Source organism: Equus asinus, chromosome 12, assembly GCF_041296235.1.
Source record: "Equus asinus isolate D_3611 breed Donkey chromosome 12, EquAss-T2T_v2, whole genome shotgun sequence".
Lineage (NCBI taxonomy): Eukaryota > Metazoa > Chordata > Mammalia > Perissodactyla > Equidae > Equus > Equus asinus.
This window is the reverse complement of record NC_091801.1, coordinates 30,963,923-30,985,676: the sequence shown is the minus strand read 5'-3', so window position 1 is coordinate 30,985,676 and position 21,754 is coordinate 30,963,923. Positions and strand designations below refer to the sequence as shown.

General features: G+C 41.5%; 1 protein-coding gene across 1 annotated transcript; it reads right to left on the bottom strand.

Annotated features, from left to right (window-relative positions):
* Positions 1-1,564: 1,564 nt before the first annotated feature.
* On the bottom strand, positions 1,565-20,191 carry ALKAL1 (ALK and LTK ligand 1). The gene is made up of 5 exons (XM_014844142.3): positions 19,461-20,191; positions 6,982-7,035; positions 5,374-5,454; positions 4,201-4,277; positions 1,565-3,256 (listed from the first exon to the last, which is right to left on the bottom strand). Exons 1-4 carry the CDS (start codon positions 19,648-19,650, stop codon positions 4,213-4,215), a joined length of 390 nt encoding a protein of 129 aa, XP_014699628.1. The 5' UTR covers positions 19,651-20,191; the 3' UTR covers positions 1,565-3,256; positions 4,201-4,212.
* Between the last annotated feature and the right edge of the window lie 1,563 nt (positions 20,192-21,754).

Genomic DNA, 21,754 nt, shown 5'->3' with positions numbered 1-21,754 from the left:
CTACTTTATGTAGGGCTATCTTTAGTAATTGCCTCTTGCCTTTCAAAGCAAAGGATGTACAATAGAAAGTGAAGTGGAAGGTCAGGTAACTTATCCAGATAGTTCAGAGATTAACTGGGCTGTTTGCTACATCCCTTAGGTGACTAGCTGAGAACAGCAAACTTAATCGATCCAGCTCTTAGTGTTCTGCAGTGAACATTGTTAACCTCCTGACTTGCTGCTCAGATAATAAAATTACACCTCTGATGTGTGGATGTTGCTTTACTAAGTAACCATCAGTATTTTACCTGAATCATCTTTCAGTCACTTGTTTCCCCATGTGAGAACATTTTCTCTATGGAGACAAATTCAAAGTCTCTTTATTCATTCCCCTCTCAACGTCTCTTTGTTGAGGTTAATACAATGAGAAAACAAGCATCATTAGTAAAATAAATATCATTTTCACTAGAGGTACTTTCAATCATCTTTGTAGGTTTTAAAAATATATATTGCACAGAATATATTTTTGAGGAACATTAGCCATCTTTGAGAATATTTAAAATTGAATTTGATAGAATTCCATCTGCAATAACTTACCTTATTGAAACCATACTAATCAGGAAGCCCCTTTAGATTATTTTCTGTGTTTCAGCCAAATATCTCTCATCAATAAGTTCTTATTTGCCATTATTCAATAACCTCTTCACTTTTATAAAAATAGCTCTCCAGCTCTCTAGATAGTTATAAGCAAAAACTACTTCATTTTCCAAATTGTTGAAAATATTATAATTACTATGTTAAGTGCAATGAACTAAAAATATGGTATTATTCTCATTCTTTATTACATAGCATTATTGCAGAATTCCATTCTTCCTGCCCCAGGTTTTTTAAACATAATTATTTTGTTAGTCTTTTCCCATAGGCAAAAACAAATAAAACTGAAAGTTGAAAATATAGCTTCACAAAATTTCTGAAGCTAAAGGGCATTTTTGAGCTTGTTTTTGTGATGGACAAAGGAGTATGTATGTTTACATATACAAATAGACACGATACACTCAGTTATGGGAGAGACCAAAGATGCTGAGCAGTGAAAGTGATTGCTAGTACAGACTTACGTATGTCTTTGTGATGCCAACACAAACAGTGGAAAAGTGACAAAAAGTCAATGATTGTACTGTCTATGCACCGTCAAGCAACTCCTGCTTTATCTACTCTAAAGGGATGGGGGATTTCTATCATTTTATTGTAGGTTTCTCATTTTTTCATTGTCGTTTTTAAATGAAACAAACTGAATGTATCAGGGTGTGTTGTTACATTCTAAACAGAGCGTGCAGGCAACCCACACAGTCTTCTCACTCCACGACACACATCTCCCCAGTCCAAGCACAACCGAACTCCTTTTTATTTAAGATGACAATATCATATGTTCTAACTTCAGAAAGACAGAAATTGCCTCAGGATCCTAGTTATCAGTTCAGAAAATACATGTTGATACATATATACCCATACAGTAATCATATTTCAATAGTATACTTCTGCTACAAATATCTTTAATTAAGAGAAAAACAACAGATTTTTCATATTTCCATTTTAATAAAATTCATACTTCAAATTAAGAGAAAAAACAGATTTTTCATATTTCCATTTTAATAAAATTCATACTTCAAATTAATGCAAATAAAGACAAGTTCTGAATAAATGTATTTAAATATTATTAAATAAAAATTTGAAAAGTGAACTTTGTACATGATTATTCAACAAACATATTACTAAAAATCATATATAAAAAAGTATTTTTCATTGGCACTCTCAGACACAATTTACATAATTAAATATATAATTTATACATTTATGGAATGTTAACCATATAAGAAAATAATATATATAGCAAAAATAAAGTAGAATAGCATAATTTTTAATATTTTATTTGCAATATGTGAATTAAGCTTTGTTTTAAAAAATTTCAAATTACTATATACACAGAGATAAACCAAGAAAGACTCCATTCTATAGTAGGCACAGCTAATCAGTTATTTCTGAGAATTCTCTTATTTTACTCATCTTAATACACCATAAAATGAGAAGTTTCATCTCTTTTTACATTTAGTATGATTCCAGGCACTTTTATTCTTCAAATTAAATTTACATTCTTAAGGAATGCCTGTGGTGGGAAGAAGAAAAATGTCATTTATGACCTGATTTTTAACATACTTAGAAATATGTATAGTTTTAATATAGTTATATTTTATTTTACTTTGCCTAAAGAATCTGTGGGTTTTTAGTTTATTGTCTGATCCTGAGAATATAGACTAATGCATGTGTGGAGGACAGAGAGGTCACTCAGTCCTTTAGAGACTTTAAATGATGAGTTCTCCATTAAAGTTTTATGATATCTAGATAAACCAAGAAATGAACTTGACATCACCTAAATAACTTAAAAATATTCCTAAAATTTACCAATTGGTAATACTGTGATTGTAATATCTTGTTAAATAATTAGAGACAGAAGCTATCACCGATGACTTCTACAGAGGAAATCACTAAATCTCCAAAGTCTGCAATTTTAAAGGGGCATACCCATACTCATCAGCTCTGTCTTCTATGGATCTGGTCCCAGGAGAATGTAAGTTTGCATGCGATATTTTAAATTATAACGCTGTACTTGTCTTTTGAGAACTTTTCCAGTTATCATGTTGTTCTTTGGATTTTATGTAAATTTACTCATTCACACAAAATATATTAAAACAAAGAGATAAATATCGCTTGATTTAGGTCACTTCAATAGTCTAATGAATTTTCTTGATTTATTCATGTTTTACATTATTCAAAAGTTTGAGATGGACAGGTTGAGCATAATTGATTCAAGTAGCTTGCCACTGAATGATTAAATAATCTAGCTCATTTTCTTACTCTAAAAAACAAGAAAAACTTAAATTTAGCAGAATTAAGAGCGTCCATTATTACTATTAACTTACAATTGCTTTTTACATAAGAATAGCAACAACAACAGGTCAGGATCATCTCAGTAACTGTCACAACAAACCTGTGAGATGGCTTAAGTAAATCCCATGCAGTTATTTGGGACAGATTAAGTTACACTGGCCAGATTGTGATATTCATGGATACTTCCAGACTACAGGTGCTCCATGACGTTCATTTCCCCCTCACAAGCGGGGATCAGTTTCTTTAAAGGGACTTGTCCGTGGTACTGAAATGCTTATCCAAAAAACTGGTGACTTTGTTCTCCACTGGAAACTGCTACTGATTAGAAAGATCTCTGCCAAAAAAAAAAAAAAAGAATATCTTTTAGTTTTTTGTACACAGTCTCCTTTTGTGAATAAATGCTGCAATCTGCATTAGATTTATTTAGGTTATACAGATACTCTTTTGCCCTAGGGCACCTCAGGGAATTTAGCCAGAAGGAAACTTCCCACCTACCCTTTCACTCTAGCAAAGTACATATGAGAGCAGATGGCAACTACATGTCCATGATATGTTTGATCTTTTGCTTTTTCTTCTAATCTTCCAATACTTTCTCTCTTCTCCTGACCTATACTGTGTAAACCAAAATTTTAGGACTCAGTCCTACTTTTATTATATCTTTTGACCAGTTAAGAAAAAGGAGACCTTTAAATAGTTTTGTTCATCTAACATCTATTACCATATGGTTTCTGGACAATAATAAAATACTACTAAATGTTGAAAGAATTTCAAAAATGATTCAAGACTGATAAGACCACCAAAAAGCTGTTTATCTTAATTTAATCACTGTTCAGGGCTTTTTTGGTTTTTTTGAGGAAGATTAGCCCTGAGCTAACTACTGCCAGTCCTCCTCTTTTTTGCTGAGGAAGCCTGGCCCTGAGCTCACATCCATGCCCATCTTCCTCTACGTTATATGTGGGATGCCTACCACAGCATGGCATGCCAAGAGATGCCATGTCTGCACCCAGTATTTGAACCGCCGAACCCCAGGCCACCAAGAAGCGGAACATGCGAATTTAACTGCTGCATCACCAGGCCGGCCCCTCAGGGCATTTTTAATTAATTCAATAAACCAGTCTGTGCAATTAGACCAAGATTTAACACTAAGTGAAAAACCCAGAGATTAAGTTCACTAGGTGTTGCTAAAATCAGCTTCCTGGTTTTTTTAAATTGTTCAAAATTTCTTACAAAAGTTAGGCAACTAAATAGAATATGAAAAATAAATAAATACATACTCACAGGGTATGTTTTCTAGGTTTGTGAGCATAGTGGACTCACTGCCAATCTTGTTAGCAATCTAGCACATCTTTTGTAATCTAGAAAAAACATTTAAAGGTAAATTATGTATATAGTTACTAAAAATGTGGGGGAAAGCATGTTAAATATCGTCACTGAGTCATAATAATGATAACTATAATTTAATAAGCACCTAATCCATCAAGTGCTTTACCTAATCTTCCCATTAATTCTTCTAAGAACACAGTCAGGTAGGTGCTATTGTTATCTTCACTTTAGACATGAGAAAGCCTCAAAATTTTCAGAATCTCACAGCTGGTAAGCAGTTTGACCCTGAAGCCTGCACTTTCTCCCTGCGCTGGGCTGCCGCTTAGTCATTCTGCCTCGTTTCCGACATGATGAATTTTCCCTGGTCATTAAACGCAAGTTGTTTTTGAAAAGATTATAACAACTTTGACTCAACATCCTGCATAAAATTAAATAATCCTCAGGATGACCAATCTTGTTACCGAGAAACAAAATGTTTAAAACACATTTTCTTTAAAAGGAAAGTTTAGGTTTAGAAAGTAATTTAAAAACGGCCACTAAGTTACCACACAATCATGAGTTGGGCAGTTTAAATGGTAGCATTTAAATACTGTGTTTGGAATTACTACTAACTTCAGTAACTTAAGTATCCGAAAGAATTCATTAGAGCAACCTTTAAAACACAAGCTAACATTATTCAGAAAAATCTATCATTCATTGTATGAATGATGTGATAGGAAAATATTTACTTTAAAATAACTTATGAGGAAATTTTGACTTATACTTCATTGTCATCTTACTTTTTTCATTTATGTGAGAGAGCACTGTATTTATGCCAAAGAATTTGAAAAATGATGAAAGGTTTAAATCCTGACAAACACTTTGGTCCTTAAGGAAATCTGGCTATTTTCAGACTTGGATATAATCCCATTAGGATGTGGTTTCATTCCTTATAGTGTCAACAACACACACACACACCTTAATTTAAGTACTGTCGACGTTATAAATAGCATCTCATACAATGTTTAGTCTAGTACTTCTCACCTACAGACAGTTGAAGTTTAAAATTACATGCATTTATTGTTAGATAAAGATTTAAAAAAAAAAAGAAGAAGAAAGAAAGAAAGAAAGACTGCCCAAGCTACTTACAAGCTGGCGTTGAGCAATCTCTGGTGTTGTGATAGAGTCGATGGAAGTGTTTCTTACATTCAGCTGAAAATGTGACTGGCCCTATTGGACAGGAAAAGAATGCTTATGATAAATACAGGCGTGGCTTCCAAACAAATTTGCTAGCGCTTTATGGATGGAGATAATATAACTGTAGTTTACATCCCTCCTTGCCCTTAAAAGAACTTGTGTGAGAGCTCGTCTCCTCACCCAGACTCTGTGGGAGGTAGTGAGTTGTGATCTGTGAAAAATAATCTAAATTCATTCCACATTCTCAACATCTCACATAATGGAATTTCGGGTGTCAGGACAACTCTTCTTAGAATAATGAAGAGGAAAGAGTTCTAGACAGAAAAAATTATATATATCTGTAGAGAGCAAATCAAGTGAATGTGAAGAAGAAAAAATAAATATCCTTGGTTTCTACTTTCTGTTCTCCAGCTTTTTATTTAATAGGAATTAATGTCTATATGCAGAGATATTTACTCCATTTTCTAATTATGGTAATTTCTGTCTTGTTAGTGTCAAGAACTATTGTAAAGTGGACAGGGCCTTGAGACTTGACTTATGTACAAATCCAAGATCGTCTCCACCAAGACTCATCCCCACATCTGGAGTCTGCTTTTTTGGAAGTGGTAGAATAGGGGAGCCTACAGTCATGCCGCTAGCTGAGTGCCTAGAAACACTCAGGATCACGTAACTGCCCACAATTCCCCGTGCCTCCAGTGGATCTCGGCGTGATCCTCATGACCATCATTCTGAAGTTAATTAACAAATACGGCCCTTGGCTTTGTTTAAGTGGGAAAACCATATCTTTCCCAGCTTATAGGACCGAGACGTAACACAATGAAAGGTCACCAGGATGACTAGGAACAGATAGGCAATAGCAATAGTAAAGGTGGGGTGCATGGTTCAAAATAATTTAGTGATTTTCTAGAATGTGGGGCATGGGATGATTTCTAATGATTCACAAAGTTGATGCAAAGAAAAAAAAATAGCGTCATGAGAGAGCATTTCATCTATGTTTCAGATATGGTACATGAAAGTCTGTCTCTCCCCTGTCCAAAAAACTTCTATCGCCCCCATTGGTTGGGGAGCACAGTCTAAAAACATTAGCACATCATGTCGGATTCTTCACAACAGGACTTGAACCTACCTTTCTAGCCCAGTAGCCACACACACCCTTACCCACACTTACCCCACAGTGTACCCCTAGCATCTACCTGTCCTGCCCCCAAACCAACCATGTGCTCATTGGGTTCCTTCTGACCAGAATGCCAATCTCATCCAAGAAAATCCTATTCATCCCTTAAAGATCAACTTAAATATCACATCCACTTCAAGCCTTTCTTGGTAGTTCTTGGCAAAATTATTCACTTCCTGTGCAACCCTAAAGTCTTGTTTACTCTTCTATTACTGATCAAGATCTGGTTTATATTACAGTTAATACAAGTGAATAGCATTTGTCCACCTCCCTAACACGACTGTGAGCCTCTTACAGATATTTATCTTCATATCTCCATTGCCTAACAGAGTAATCTGCATATAATCTTTTAATTTAATTGAATCACTGATAAATTTTATGCTTACCTGTGAAATGCTTTATGAATTTGTCTTTCAAGTTCAAATCTCTTGGGAACATTTCTGAAAAGTAAAAACATTGTTTTACTCACAAATCTGTATCTCAAACTCTGACCATTCCCTGGGGCTCCAGCCCTCCAGGGAGCTAGCTGCTTGCTCTCCAGCTCTATTAGGGAGCCCTACACACCTCTCCAAAGTGCAGAGCCAGAACTCAACTTGCGACTTCCCTTCTACCTCAGACCTGTTTCTCTCCTATTTCCCCAGTCCCAATAAATGGCATCTCTCTTTACCCCTTACTCAGACCAAATATCAAGAAGGTATGCTTGACTTCCTCTTTCCCTCACCACTACATCCAACCCATTACTTAATTTTGTGTATTCCACCACCAAAAATTATCTGAGACCCAAGCGTTTCTGTTTCCTCTCATTAACACAAGACGAGTCCAAACCATCATACTTTTGTGAGGGTACATGGGCAGCAGTCTCCTAACTGCTCTTCTCTTTCCTGTATAATCCATTCTCCCCACAGCAGCCAGAGCAAATGAATTGAAATGTGCGTCAGGTCATGATACTCTCTCGCCTTAAAGGCTTTGCGCTTAAACTGACAGAAAATAAAAAAAATCAAACTACACTTCAGACTTCACTTTGTACTCACTATAAATACAACATCCAGAAAACGCAATTTACAAAACAATTTGGGAGCATATGAAACTCTTTTAGAGGAAAAGAAATCTGAAACTTTAATAAAATCTTGAACCCAATGTTTGTTGGCAGTTACACATTTAAACTCACAATGTCCTTATTATAGACTGACTCCTGTGCATTTCAGACACCAAAAGAAGATGATGGGTCATGAATGTTTGTCACCTCCCTATAGGTGATTTGGAATCACTGCATTGACTTGTGTGACCTCACTGAGACAAGGCAGTAGAAAGTGAAGACATGGGAATTCTAAAGGCCCTGTACATTGGGGAAGTTAATGAGGGTGTGAGAGACCCTCCCTGGGTAGGTGGCTACCCTACTCCTGGCAGCCATGTGGGAGCCCAGGGCAATACTGTGAGGGGACAGCAAGAGGGGGGGCTGAATCCAGCTCTCCTCCCATTGACAACGAACACTTGCACTTTACAAGTAAAATCAACCCAGAAAAACAAAGCAGCAGTGAAGGTGAAAGTATTTCTTTGTAAAAATAATCTAGTGTTCTCGTCACTTCTATTCCAGCCTGAACATGGGTCTTTCCCCCATCGCTCTCTGAAATCAAGCATGGCAAATTAGTTTCTGTGGCATCAATACTCCTTGTTATATCTGGCAAGGTAGCTCCACGGGGCCATTTCTGAAAGCTGAGCCAGCTGAGTGCAGTGGAAGTACCATGGCTGAAGTGTGTTTGAGGACTTTATAAATAATTCTAGCTCCAAAAGCATTTTAAACTACGATTTTAATCTGTAGATCTGGCATAATGATGACACTGAGGTTTGTAAAGTGTAGATTTTAAATAAATTACCCTATCTTCTACACCCCCATAACTCATTTTATAATTTCTATAAAAGCAATTGTCTGGGGCCGGCCCGGTGGCACAGCGGTTAAGTGCACACGTTCAGATTCAGTGGCCTGAGGTTCGCTGGTTTGGATCCCGGGTGCAGAACATGGCACCACTTGGCACGCCACGCTGTGGTAGGCGTCCCACATATAAAGTAGAGGAAGATGGGCATGAATATTAGCTCAGGGCAAGTCTTCCTCAGCAAAAAGAGGATTGGCAGCAGTTAGCTCAGGGCTAATCTTCCTAAAAACAAAAAGCAATTGTCACATTCTGATCAGCATGATAGTGAACTGTGCCCTGTGCATTGTGTGTGTCTGTCTCCACCACAATACTGTGGGCTTCTTGAGGAAAGGGCCATGTCTGGTTCATCTGTTATCACCTGCAGGGTGTACAACAGTGTGTGCAGACAGGGCACATGGCAAATGTTTAAGGAACTGAAAGCTTAGAGGATGACCCTCAACTAGGTTTTTATCTTTGAAATGGACACAATCAATGTCTCACTTGGGCTCAATCTAGGCCACCAAGAAAACCATACTTATAATACACTTGAATTTTCATTTCAAAGTACAAACATCCTACCGGAATATAGGAACACAGAGCAGATTGACTTAACTGAAACAGAGAAGTGATGTTTAATTGACATTTTAAGTGATAAGCAAGAGCTATCTACGTAAGAAGAGATGGGAAGAGCACCCTAGACTGAAAAAAAGAAAAAGAAAAAGAAACCTCTGAAGAGGAAAAGACTATAGTGTGTTCAAGTATTTGAGAAACGTCCACGATGACTAAAGTAGGAACAAGGTGAGAGAGAGATGAGATGAGGCACAGATGTAGATGGGCCTTATCCCCCTTTATAACCTCTGTCCTTAATTCTAAGGGTGATAAGAAGTCAAAAAGTTTTAGGCAAGAGAATGACACAGTCAAGCTTCATTTTTAAAAGATCATTATGCCAAGTACAGAGGGGCAGGAAGAGATGCAGAGACAAGTTAAAAGGTTTACAGGGAAGTTACTGCATTTCTATTGAATACTGGCCTGTGTAGGCATTAGCAAACCACGAGTCAGGAGTCAAATCCCGCCCTAGGCCTGTTCTTGTAAGGGCATTGTATTGGAAAACAGCCATGCTCATTTGTTTACAGGTGGTCTCTCCCTGCTCTTGTGCTACAACGCAGAGCTGAGCAGTTGTAGCAAAGATCATATGGCCCACAAAACCCAAAATATTTACCATCTGGCCTTTTCTAGAAAAAGTTTGCGCTGCCTGCCCTGTAGCACACTCCTACATGTACTAAAACAAACTCAAATGGCGGCTGTCTGCAGGGAGGCACCAGGGGGTAGGAGGCTGGCGGTAGGAGAGAAGGGATGCTTCTCAACGTACACTCTTTTTATTAGTTTTGACTTTTTTGAACATAAATCTGTATTCATTTTTCAATAAGAAACTAGTTAAATGAAGTGAATTTGGATCGAGTGATGAGGTGCTCCTGTGATAGCTTCTGATCAACAAAACACGAAATGAATGACTGAATATGAGAGAACTACCCCAAACAACAAAATTAGCTGACTGATCTTCTATGGAAAATGGTCTTAAAAAGCAATCTCCACTATAGAAATGTGAGCCACATATGTAATTTTTAATGTTTTTAGTAGCCACATTCAAAAAAGTAAAAAAAAAAATAGGTGAAATTAATTTGATAATTTATTTTCTTTAACCCAATATATCCAAAATATTATCATTTCAGCAAGTAGTCAATATTTTTAAATCACCAATATTTTACATTTATTAATACTATGTTTTCAAAATCTGAGGTATACTTTATATTTACAGCACATCTCAGTTTGGACCAGCCACACTGCAAGTGCTCAATGGCTGCATGTATCTAGTGGCCACCATGCTGAAAAATTGAAATATTTGCTATATAATTCCTTTAGTTATCATTGCCATTAGTTAAAGAGATGATGTGATTATTCTTTCCCAATATATAAAAACAGTTCTACAGGAAGAGACAATTCATCTAAAAATGATATAAAAATGGCCACTAAGCATATGAAAAGATGTTCACTTGCAAAATATTGGAAACAATCTGAACCCCATATACAAGAAATGCCTGAGTAAACTGTGGTACATCCACATAAGGGAGTATAATGTGGCTATAAAATTTTTTTTAAAGAATAAGGAAAAACTCTATAACCAATATGGAGTGAATTTCCAGGATACATTAAATGAAAAAGCAAAGTACAAAAGAATATCTACAGTATGCCATCCTGTGTGTAAGAAAGCAGAAATAAGAAAATATACATGTGTCTGCTCATTTGTGCAACAAGAAACCCAGGAAGGAGAAACCAAACTCCCAAGAGTGGTTAACTACAAGCCCTGGATGACATGGACTGCACAGGACGGGGTGGGAGCAGGACAGGAGCAGGAGGAGAGAGTCTCTTCTCTGAGTGCACCTGCTTTAAAGGGTCCAACTTTCAGACACTTTTCTAATACTCCAAAAGAAACAACTATGTGGTGCGTATATATACACATATACATACACACACACGATGGAATACTACTTAGCCGTAAAACAAACAAACAAACAAACAAAAAACAGTTCTATTGTCAAAACTAACTAGATTTAGTACATCAGGGCTGAGAGAATTACTAACGGAAATATAAGTATTTGAAAATTCAAATTTATTAAATATTTGAGAGAAAAAACCAATGACATACATATTCATATTCATACATTTAGTAAAAATACTAAATTAAAAGTATATTTAAATACACTGTCATAAAAGGTGTACTTTGTTCTTTCCTTGTATAGTTATACAACATCTGTACTAGTATATATTTGTAAATGTGTAAATATATGTTTTTATATTATGCCTCTTCTATTAGAGTTTAAGATATTTAAATAGAGAGATGGATGGCTGTAACTCTCTTTGTATATAACTTACTATGGGGCTATTTAACCTGAAAATTATACTCAGGATAAACAAGTAAAAGTTGTGTATGGGGGCCAGCCCCATGGCTGAATGGTTAAGTTCAGGCACTCCACCTCGGCTGCCTGGGGTTCGTCAGTTCGGATCCTGGGAGCGGACCCGGCACTGCTTCTCAGGCCATGCTGTGGTGGCGTCCCACATAGAAGAAATAGAAGGACTTACAACTAGAACATACAACTATGCACTGGGGCTTTGGGGAGGGGAAAAAAAAGGAAGATTGGCAACAGGTGTTAGCTCAGGAGCGTAGATACTTAAAAATACAAACCAGATTTTTATAAAAATGTTAAAAGAAACATTTCAAAAACAAACAGATGTACAGCATTTTATACCATGCTAATGTTTTTATGCACAATCAGTTATTAAAGAATGACAACCAAACCATAGTCGATTAGTGCTAGCAGTAAACCAGAATCCAGCCCTTCTGATGTTCTTGTTAGATTGGGCAGCTAGAAGCTCATCAACAAACCAAGCCACTGGAAAAGCCCACAGGGCTGTTAGTCCAGTAGTGAATTCCCACCACCCTAGAAGCACGGCCTCTAAGAAGCAAAACCTGCCTTTACCGAGACCAGAAATACTGAGGCAGACTTGAAGGCAGAAGCATGGGTTGAGTTACAGAAAGGTCAAGTTTGAGGTTCTTATAGTGGAGATATTCAGCAAATAGGGGATCTATGTGTTTGAAGGACATGGAAGAGAAAAGGGAAGGAAATACGTTTTGGAATCAGCTTCACAGAAGCAACAGTTGAAACTAGAAAGGTGTATAGGACCACACAAGGGAACACTTTGAGTGCAAAGAATTCATATCAGGAACAGACCCCTGGGGTGCACTCTTAAAGGGCAGCCAGAAGACAGATGGTCGGGAAGAGAAAGAAGAATAGTCAGAGAAGTAGAAGAACTAAGCAAGAATAATCATGGAAACGTGAAAGAATCATTTAAAAAGGACAGAGAAAGGTCAACAGCAGGAAAGCATCCAGGGTCAAGCAAGATAATGAGTGACAGATGGCCCCTGGGAGATGGCTGGAGCCCAAGTGCACCATGGCAGGAACACGTAACAGAGGGCCAGCTAGCACCCAAGTGAGCTGGTTAAGGAGGTCAGATTTTTTCCTCTAAGTTGTATTAATCATGCTTTTTATTTTCTGTATTTCTGATGCTTTGACACCCGAGGCCTTGCTTATCCTGGAGAGACTGCCCCTCCCAGAGCTGGCCAATTCCTAGAGATAGTGAAGCCTGCCAGCCTGCCTTTCATTTGCAAACCAACCAACCCAGAGCCACACCCCCAGGAACTCCTTTATCCAGCTCTCACACTCAGGGCCAATATTCCCCAGGGTGGGAACCAGATAACGACAGACAGCCCTGAAAACCCAGAGCCTCTGACATTATTCAAACTAGCCAATCTTCAGCCTGCTTACCTGGCCTTGCCTCTCTAGAACAAACCATGATAAAGGCTCTTGCCCATGTTTTCCCCTCACTCCCTCTGCTTCCTGACTGAGCATGGCACGTCCCCCTGTGGCCCTGCATGGCACGCTGTGTCTCCTGTTTCTAGGGAACTGTGAGTAAAACGTCTTCCCTCATGACAGTCATTTCCATGTCTATGTGTCTTCCATACTTGATTAAAATAAATCCTGGGTGTGTTTTAAAACACAAGTGGTAGTAGAAACCGGAAGAAATGGTAACCTAATCATATTTGTTTTAGATCATCTAACAACAATGCAAAAACATGGTTACAAGAAAGCTTCTATCTCTCCTTGTAATCCATGACAATTTTAAAGTACCTTTTTCCAAATATGTTGCTTCCTATATGAGGTAAAGGAACAGAAGGAAAAAAGAGTGAGGGAGGGAGGGATGGTCGGAGGAAGGAGAGAAGGGATAGAGGGAGAAAGGAGGGAAGCAAAGTTAGTTTGGCTAATACTGGTTTACATCAAGTTTCCTGTACTATGGGTCGTCATAGTTCTTGCATAGTGTTTCTCTAACAAAGGACTTAATGGTCATGTTCCTGAAGCCGGCAGACCAAGGAAGCCTTTTGTCATAGAAAACACACTGGAAAATGTACCTCTAGAGCTGTGGGTGCATGTGGGGATGAGAGTGAGCTACTGAAGGAATAGAAGCATGGCCGGGGTTGTGGAGGACAGTCAGGAATTGTCTCTCTCTCTCAAAGAAACTCTCCAGAAGATTCTGACATACCACTTTTCTCCTCCCCACGCCTCACAATTAAAAATCTCTGGTGGTTCCAAAAACTCAACATACACAAGAATCCTCAAAGAGCTTGTTGATGCACACCGTGGGCTACACTCAGAGATTTAAGACATCCAGAGTGAAGCGCAACAACGACATTGGAAACCTGCCTCCCAGTCGATTCTGAGGCATATGGCCCCAGGAGCCTCATTTTAAGAACCACTGCCCTAGAAGGTATTAAGGGCAGCAAATGTTGTATTGTCTAAACTTGGTTATAAGTGCTAAGAAATTAGCTCATGACTCAGAATGGCAGAGGCAACAGATCTAATTTGGTTTGGGGGTCAAGTAAAAAACCAAATTCTTTTAAAGTTAATTTTTTTTAAAAAATTCAAATTTTCAAAATTTTGGTTCCAAAGAAAAAATTCTTCCTAAATGTCAACTTTATACAGTGACTTTTGGTAGGCTACAGGGTATTAAAACTGAGTAATTCTCAGGGGTCAGCCTGGTGGCGTGGTGGTTAACTTTGCGTGCTCTGCTTTGGCGGCCCAGGGTTCGCAGGTTCAGATCCTGAGCGCAGACCTAGCACTGCGCATCAGGCCATGCTGTGGTGGCACCCCACATAAAACAGAGGACAAATGGCACAGATAGTAGCTCTGTGACAATCTTCCTCAAGCAAAAAAGAGGAAGGTTGGCAACAGACGTTAGCTTGGGGCCAATCTTCCTCACAAAAAAACCCAAAAAACTGAGTAATTCTTAGTCCTCAATTTAAAGAGGCTTACATTCAGCCAAATATACTAATATTTGATAATAATATCAAATATACACAAATTACAATATAAGGATTGTTGTAGGAGAAAAACTCTGTCTGTTTAAAGGAGAAAGAAATTACAAAATGAGATAAACTAAGCAAAAGGCTCACAATAATTCCAAGTAAATCACATTTTTAAGAGTATTTTAATGTTACTAATATGTAAAAAATTACACATTTTCAAACATGATACAAATATTGTAGCTGCTATTTCCCAAAAGTTTATGTTGACAGTTACATAATTAGAGTTACAACAAATGCCTGAACTCCAGAACACGCCATTTCTTACTTTTGTGATGTTCCCTACAGTAGCAGACACAGGAGGAAACATCTGGACTCTGCACGAGTCACTTGGTCACATTTTCCTGTCCTCCTACACAGCAACAAAGATCTTAGAACTATGCTCTTAAATGCTTCAGAGCTCATTTCCAGCAATAAAAGGAATAAAAAATATGGGGCTGGCCCTATGGCGCAGCAGTTAAGTGTGCATGTTCCGCTTTGGCAGCCCAGGGTTCACCAGTTCGGATCCCAGGTGTGGACATGGCACTGCTTGGCAAGCCATGCTGTGGTAGGCGTCCCACGTATAAAGTAGAGGAAGATGGGCATTGATGTTAGCTCAGAGCCAGTCTTCCTCAGCAAAAAGAGGAGGATTGGCAACAGATGTTAGCTCAGGGCTAATCTTCCTCAAAAAAAAAAAAGTAATAAAAAATAAAAGGAAAAAAATTAACATTAAAAAGGAATTTTTACAATTCTAGTTTTCCTAGCCAATATATGATTGAAAAGTAGTCTCCTAGGATTGTGTCATTACAGGGAAAAAGAAGCCATCACGTGTGATTCTGTCAACTTCCTGCACAGAATTTCTCTACTTAGCAGCTAGATGAATAAGCTCCTGCAAATAGACAACAGTTACTACTCAGAAACACTGTGAATAGGCAGAAGTTCATTCATGTAAGTTAGTTCTGGCTGCTCATAATAGGATTTCTTCCGGTGATAACACTCACCAGCCAAATATGCTCAGCAAAATACCACACACAACCTTTCCATCTTGACCTCTTCCCATGCCAACAGTTTTCAGTAAATCAAATACCTTCAAGTAACGCTGCAAATCAAGTATTAAAAAGTACCCATCTGGGGTCAGCCCCGCGGCCGAGTGGTTAAGTTCGTGTGCTCCACTTCGGCGGCCCAGGGTTTCGCCGGTTCGGATCCTGGGTATAGACATGGCACCACTCATCAGGCCATGTTGAGGCAGCATCCCACGTGCCACAACTAGAAGGACCCACAACTAAAACTACACAATTATGTACTTGGGGGGCTTTGGAGAGACAAAGGAAAAATAAAATCTTAAAAAAATAAAGTACCCATCTGTACTCCCTTCTTGGTGATATGCAAAGAAGGGAAAAATTATTTTCATTATCATGTGGAAGAAATTGTTACTCACTAGGTAGGACTGGCTAAGGGGGCGGATATAATAGTAACAGACTTACAATAAGGGGAATTTGGGTAGCACACATAAAATTCCACCATCATGTAAGTCCCAGCAGTATTCAGTATATTTTTTTAAGTTTTATGTTTTTTTCTTAAGTTGTATCAGAACTGTGGGGATATTTGCAAAGTGAATTTAGGATTCAGACATTTTTGAACATGGAAACAACTGCAAAGACATCACGGAGGAAGAAAGCCTGGAAGGATAGGTAGGATTCTGACAGACAAAGACGAGAGTACATTCCAGGAGACAGCAGAAGAGCCGAGGCAGAGGCTTCTGGAAGGAGCAGGCCGAATGTGTGTGACTGTGGCGCCCTGTGGAAGCCATAGGAAGGCAGACAGTGCAGGCCACGGGGGACTGAATGTCCTGCCTTCAAGAGAAGGTAGCACTTTCTCAGAAAATCAAGAGAAGCCCCTGCAGATGTGTGACTGGGGAGGAACCAGGCCAGCACTACTTACTAAGAATATTCATTTGCGATTATTCAGAGCAATCTTATCAAAATGACCTTCGCATTCTCGCCTTAAGCCTCATGCCAGCAAGGTTTTATATTTAAATTAAAAAATTTTTAAAAACACAAACCTGATTCCAGAAAGTCTGCAGAATAATGTAAATGTTTACTGAAATCTCTTGAAAAGGCAGAGGGGCCATAATATACATCAAAACTGTCTAAAAGTTTCCCTTATACTTCTATCTCCCCACGTCTCACACCAACTCTTCTTCTGTCCCAAATTCCTCCAAACCTCTCCTCTCCTCCCACCGCTGCCCATCTCTCAGACGTCTGATCTTGTCTTTATTTCAGTGGCAAGGACTCCAACGCTCCCGTTCTCTGGACAGAGTTTGGGGTAGGATTCTTTGCCCCATTCTGCTGATATGATGGTTAGAGACAATGGGAGGATAGAAGGAGTAAAAGCTATGAAAACACACACTTTCTAATTCTTATCCCAATAAGACAGGCTCTGGCAGGGGGCACTAATGGAGCTGGGGAGACACTCTAGAAGGTCAATGTGACACTGGCTTGAGGGCTTGAACTGGGGTGATGGGAAGGCAAAAAAGGGGAAGAATTAGATTCTAGAGACATTTGAAGCATGATTTGTTAACTAAGCTGAACTCCTCGAGAACAAGAGCCAACAATATTGGTTAACTTTGTATTGCCAGGCCCATCAGAGCGAGACCTCAAACGTGTGTTGAATTGGTAGATGAACAGATGAATAAATGCATGAACAATGGGCGGGCTGTGGGGAGGAGGGAGAGCCAAGGATGGTAAATCCCAAGTGTACCTGAGAACCTGACACTCACATCTCCTCCTACCCCCCATCCCACAATCTTAATGGTATCCTCCTGGTCCCCGGCTCCACCAGGATTTCGCCCTTGCTGCTCCCTCTACCTGCAATGGTCCCACTACCGCGAGCCTCACACCCGTATTTAGGGAGATGGCCTAACCTACAAAAAAGGGAGAGCGCACAACTGCACATGCAGCAAGGATTTCAGAGCCCAGAGCACGTATCTTAGGTCTGGGTGATGGTGCTTATTATTGTTGCAGAATTAAAGCAGTGGAATTCCAGATGCATCTGGCAGGGATGGGAGTCTTCGGCCTCCAGAACCTAGGAGATGTTTCCTCCTGAATGAGCTATGACCCCCACCAGCATCCCTGAGCATGTCCTGTGAGAACATCCAGATCAGTCGTCCTCTATTCTCATGTCCTTCTTGCTCCCTGATCCACACCTAGGTGTTGCACTCACAGACTCAGATATAGATGGAATGAGCCACCGCTTCTCCTCATGTTAATAAACTACAATAATCGAAAGATGAGACCCTCATAAACAGCTACAGAAAACAGTGGACTTTGACGGTGACCCACAGATCACTTTCTCTTAGGCTACCCTGTTTTTTAAAACTTTGGATTGTGGCCACTTTTATTTTAACTTTTAATAAAATATTCTGTTTTCTCCTTTGTGACTCACTTCAGTAAGTCTTCACTGTCTTTTAACCAAAGAGAAAAGATCTGTTAAAAACTTAAATGAAACAGGTCGGAATTAATGTGTTATCAGAAACGTTCCTGTAGTTTGAAACTTTCTCCCACTCTTCTACATTCTAAAGTGACATGTCATTCTCTGAGATAAATATTTGGGCTAACAGTAATTTCAAGTCCAAGTATATGAAAGGGGAGGCACCCTCACTGCATCGCTGCTGTGGTCACTTCCTGTCCCACCTCTCCTCCCTGAAAGCCCTGTGCTGGCCTGTCACCCTGGAGAGCTCTGGCCAGGTCCTGGACAGGGGGCGCTCAGCAACCCACCTCAGCTTCCCAGGCTGTCTCCATCACCTCCTTCGCTCCTGTCACTGCCCCCTTCCTTAGGTTTACCTGTGCACCAGCCTGCCCCTCCCTCCACATGCAGAATGTGCCCTCGGAGAGTCCACACACCTGGCTGCCTGCTCCTCTGGGTGACCTCAGCACTGTGCATGATGACTGGCATGTAACAGCTACTCCATGAAAGTTGGTGGAGTGAATAAGTATATATTTATATCATAACGATTATAAAAGAAAAATGATGTTAAGTAATCCCTCTTTGCTTTCTTAAAAGTGCGAAAGAGTTAGGAGATGACAGCAAGGGGGAGCCAGCTGGGCTTCCCCAGGCAGCAGGAGCTGTGTCCTGTCAGCAGGCCGGCGGCCTTGAGGGGCCCTTCTGCTCCCTGCCAAGGCGGGCAGCTCCACCTTACCCTATATTTTCACAGGCTCTAAACAGAAACACTTTTGAGTAGCTTCCCTCTTCTTTCCTCACTACTTTCCTTCCTGCTCTGCGCGCCCTGCGCTCCTCTGCCTCCTTGTGCCCTGAGCCTTTACGGTTTTCCCGTCAGTTACTGGACTGCTCCACCTTAGAGTGTCTCCTGACCCCCTACACTGGCTATTTTTCCTCCCTCCTCATTCTTCCTCTCACCCCTCCGTGGGCATCTAAGCAGCCAGAAACCTGAGTGCCCGGAGCTGGTTTGGAGCCGCAAGGCAGCGTTTGGGGCCTGCTAAACTGGCCTAGGAAAGGTCAGCGTTACGCCACAGCGGCTTGGTGAAATTCGCGCGCTCCTCCACAGTCCCCGCGGCCAGCTCGGAGGGGGAAGAAAGGAGCACTCCCGAGCATGTTCAGGCGTGACGGCGGTGATCGCGTTTAATTCTCAAAACCCAGGAAGACCCAGAACGAACGAGGATGGTGACAGGTACTTTGTCAGCTGGGAACTGAAACCCAGGTCTTCTGGCTGCCCTACGGCGTCTCAGAAGGCCTCTCACCCCGGGGAAGCGCCCTATCAAGGACGTTCCTTTGTGCGATGGGCTTTGTTGTTACCTAAGTCTCAACAGTGGTAAATCTAATCCACTCATTACCCCTTTCCCTGAGAACCGGCTACCTGCAGAGGGTCTATTGTCTGCTGTGTTTCGTTCAGGCTTCCCAAAGCAAGTGCCTCTCCCGGCTCTGAGAGTAACCCCCTAAGCGCCAGGCTCAGCGCCAAGGACCGGCTGGGACTGGCACTTCTTACCTGCGCTCCGGGAGGCGCTGGAAACAGGGCCGGCTCCGGCCGCGGGGAGGAAAAGCGACGGCTTGGGTTCCTCGTTTGCGACACGGGCTCCCCTGCGCCCCCGGGGCCTCCCCTGGGTCTCATGCGGGGCCAAAGCCAGCGCGAGCAGGAGCAGCGCGGGCAGCGTGGCGCCCGGCTTGGCCGGCCGCATGTCCGCTTGCCCGAGGACTGGACTGGGGGCTCGGCGCGGGCGGTCCCGGGGTGCGGCGTGCAGGGTGCCCCAGCAGAGGCCGCCGGACTCCTCCCGGCCCGCCCGCCGCCTCGCCGTGTCCCCGGGGGCTCGGGCCGGAGCTGCCCTGGGACTTGGCCCGAGCAGGCCGATCTTGCGCTCTCGGGGTCGCGAGGTGGGACGGCAGCTGCGGACCGCGGGGTTGTCCCCGGGGACAAGGCGAGTCCCAGCGCACGAGATGCTCAGGAGTCAGCGCTGCCTCCCTCGACGGACCTGAGCCCCGCACCCGGGGTTCGCGTGTCCCGCTCCGTCCCAGGGAAGGCCGGGTGCGGACCGCCGCAGCGCCGCCGGTTCTCTCAGGGCTCGGTCTCCCGCCCCCGCCCCGTCTGTGGGGTCAATAGAATCCGCAACTCTGATCTGGACGGAGGAGAGCAGCGCCGGGACTCGGCCTGCGGGGCCAAGACCGCGATTCTCGAGGCCGAAAGGCACGGAGCTCTTTCTCCTGCCCAGGGCCCTCCCTCCCGCTGCCCAACCTGCCCGGCGGGAGCTCCGCCCGGCGCGGCGCTGCCCTCCGTGGGGCGGGGGCGGCGCTGGGGCCCGGGGTCTGGGCTCCGCACCGCCCTCCGCGGACGCCCAGCTCCTCTGGCCTCCTGTTGGAGTTCCTCCCGGGAGTCCCCAGTGTGGGTGCTCCCACAGGTGAGATCACCAAGCTTTACCAGTGCGCCCAAGACCGCAGACGGCTAGATGTTTTTTCTTAAGACAAAGAACTCTCCACATGTTTTGTCTATGCTATCGATAGAAAAATGAGATTAAGTCCACTTATTCTGATTCAAATAAAAGTGGACATCTCTGATCAAACCGTTGCTCTGTAAATTATTGTGATTTTACTCATTTCACTAGCCCAGTTTATTGCTTTATATTGAGTAGATTAAGAAATGTTTACATTGCTCGCTAATCAATTGATTGCTAATTATCTTTTCAGATGCAAAGCAGCAAATAGGTGAAAGAGAGAGGGAAGCAATAACCACATTAGGCATTGCTCGAAGTGAAATTACCCTACAAAGAGATTTGTTAGTCACAAAGCCTGAAGAATAATACCAACTCACTCAAATAGTTTTTCCAGACTTTGTATTTCCAACATGTCCAGGAAATTGGGGCAAACATAGCAGGTTTAAAAGAGCCCCATTAAAAGCATGCTTCTGAATGAAACTCTAGGAAGTTGTTAGACGGCTGAGACTGCCGCTTCGAGTCGCTAACGGAAGCTTATAAACTTATAATCTGCTGTTTCCAAAGCACGCGCAATGTCACATGAGAATGGCTTCCATGGTAGGAGACAGAAAAGCGATCTGAGAAAAAAGAATACTTTCCAAGAGTCTCAGAAGGCCCTAGTTGGGTGGAATAAGTTCTCTCTCACAGCTCTACTCAAGTGAAACAGGAAAACAAGTCCACCAACATTGACAAACATTTCAAAAGTTAATTTTAATTAGAAATATAATGAGTTAGGGATGACTATGATAAACAATGAGAAAAATACAGTGTGAAATAATGCTGGTAGAAGAAATGACACAGAAATGACAATGAGAAATAGACTCCAAATCAACCATCAGGAAGCTGGGTGGTTTCCCTACTTTCTCCACATTGAAACTAAGAAAGTGAGCACTCTGATAAACTTTTCAGAGCCTGACTCTTTGAGCTCTACTTTTTGTCCAGTCACTAGCCAGGCGACCTTGAGCACGCTAGTTAGCCTCAATTTTCTCTCTGACAAAGTCAAGAGACTGAATTTTAGTAGTTCCCAGACTGCAGTGTAACATGTGAAAGAAGCACTTGCTGTCTGTCTGTGAAGAATGCAAATTCTGATAGCCCCAGGGATTTCAGTCCCATGTAGGAAGTGCCCAATGAATCTGCGTTTTAAAGGACTCAGGTGGTTCTGAAGTAAGTGGTCCTTGAAACCCACTTTTATTCATTCATCAAAAATTATCTGGGGGCTAGCCCCAGGGCGTAGTGGTTAAGTCCTGTGTGCTCCACTTCTGTGGCCTGGGTTCGTGGATCCTGATCCAGGGCACTCATCTACACCACTGGTCAAGCC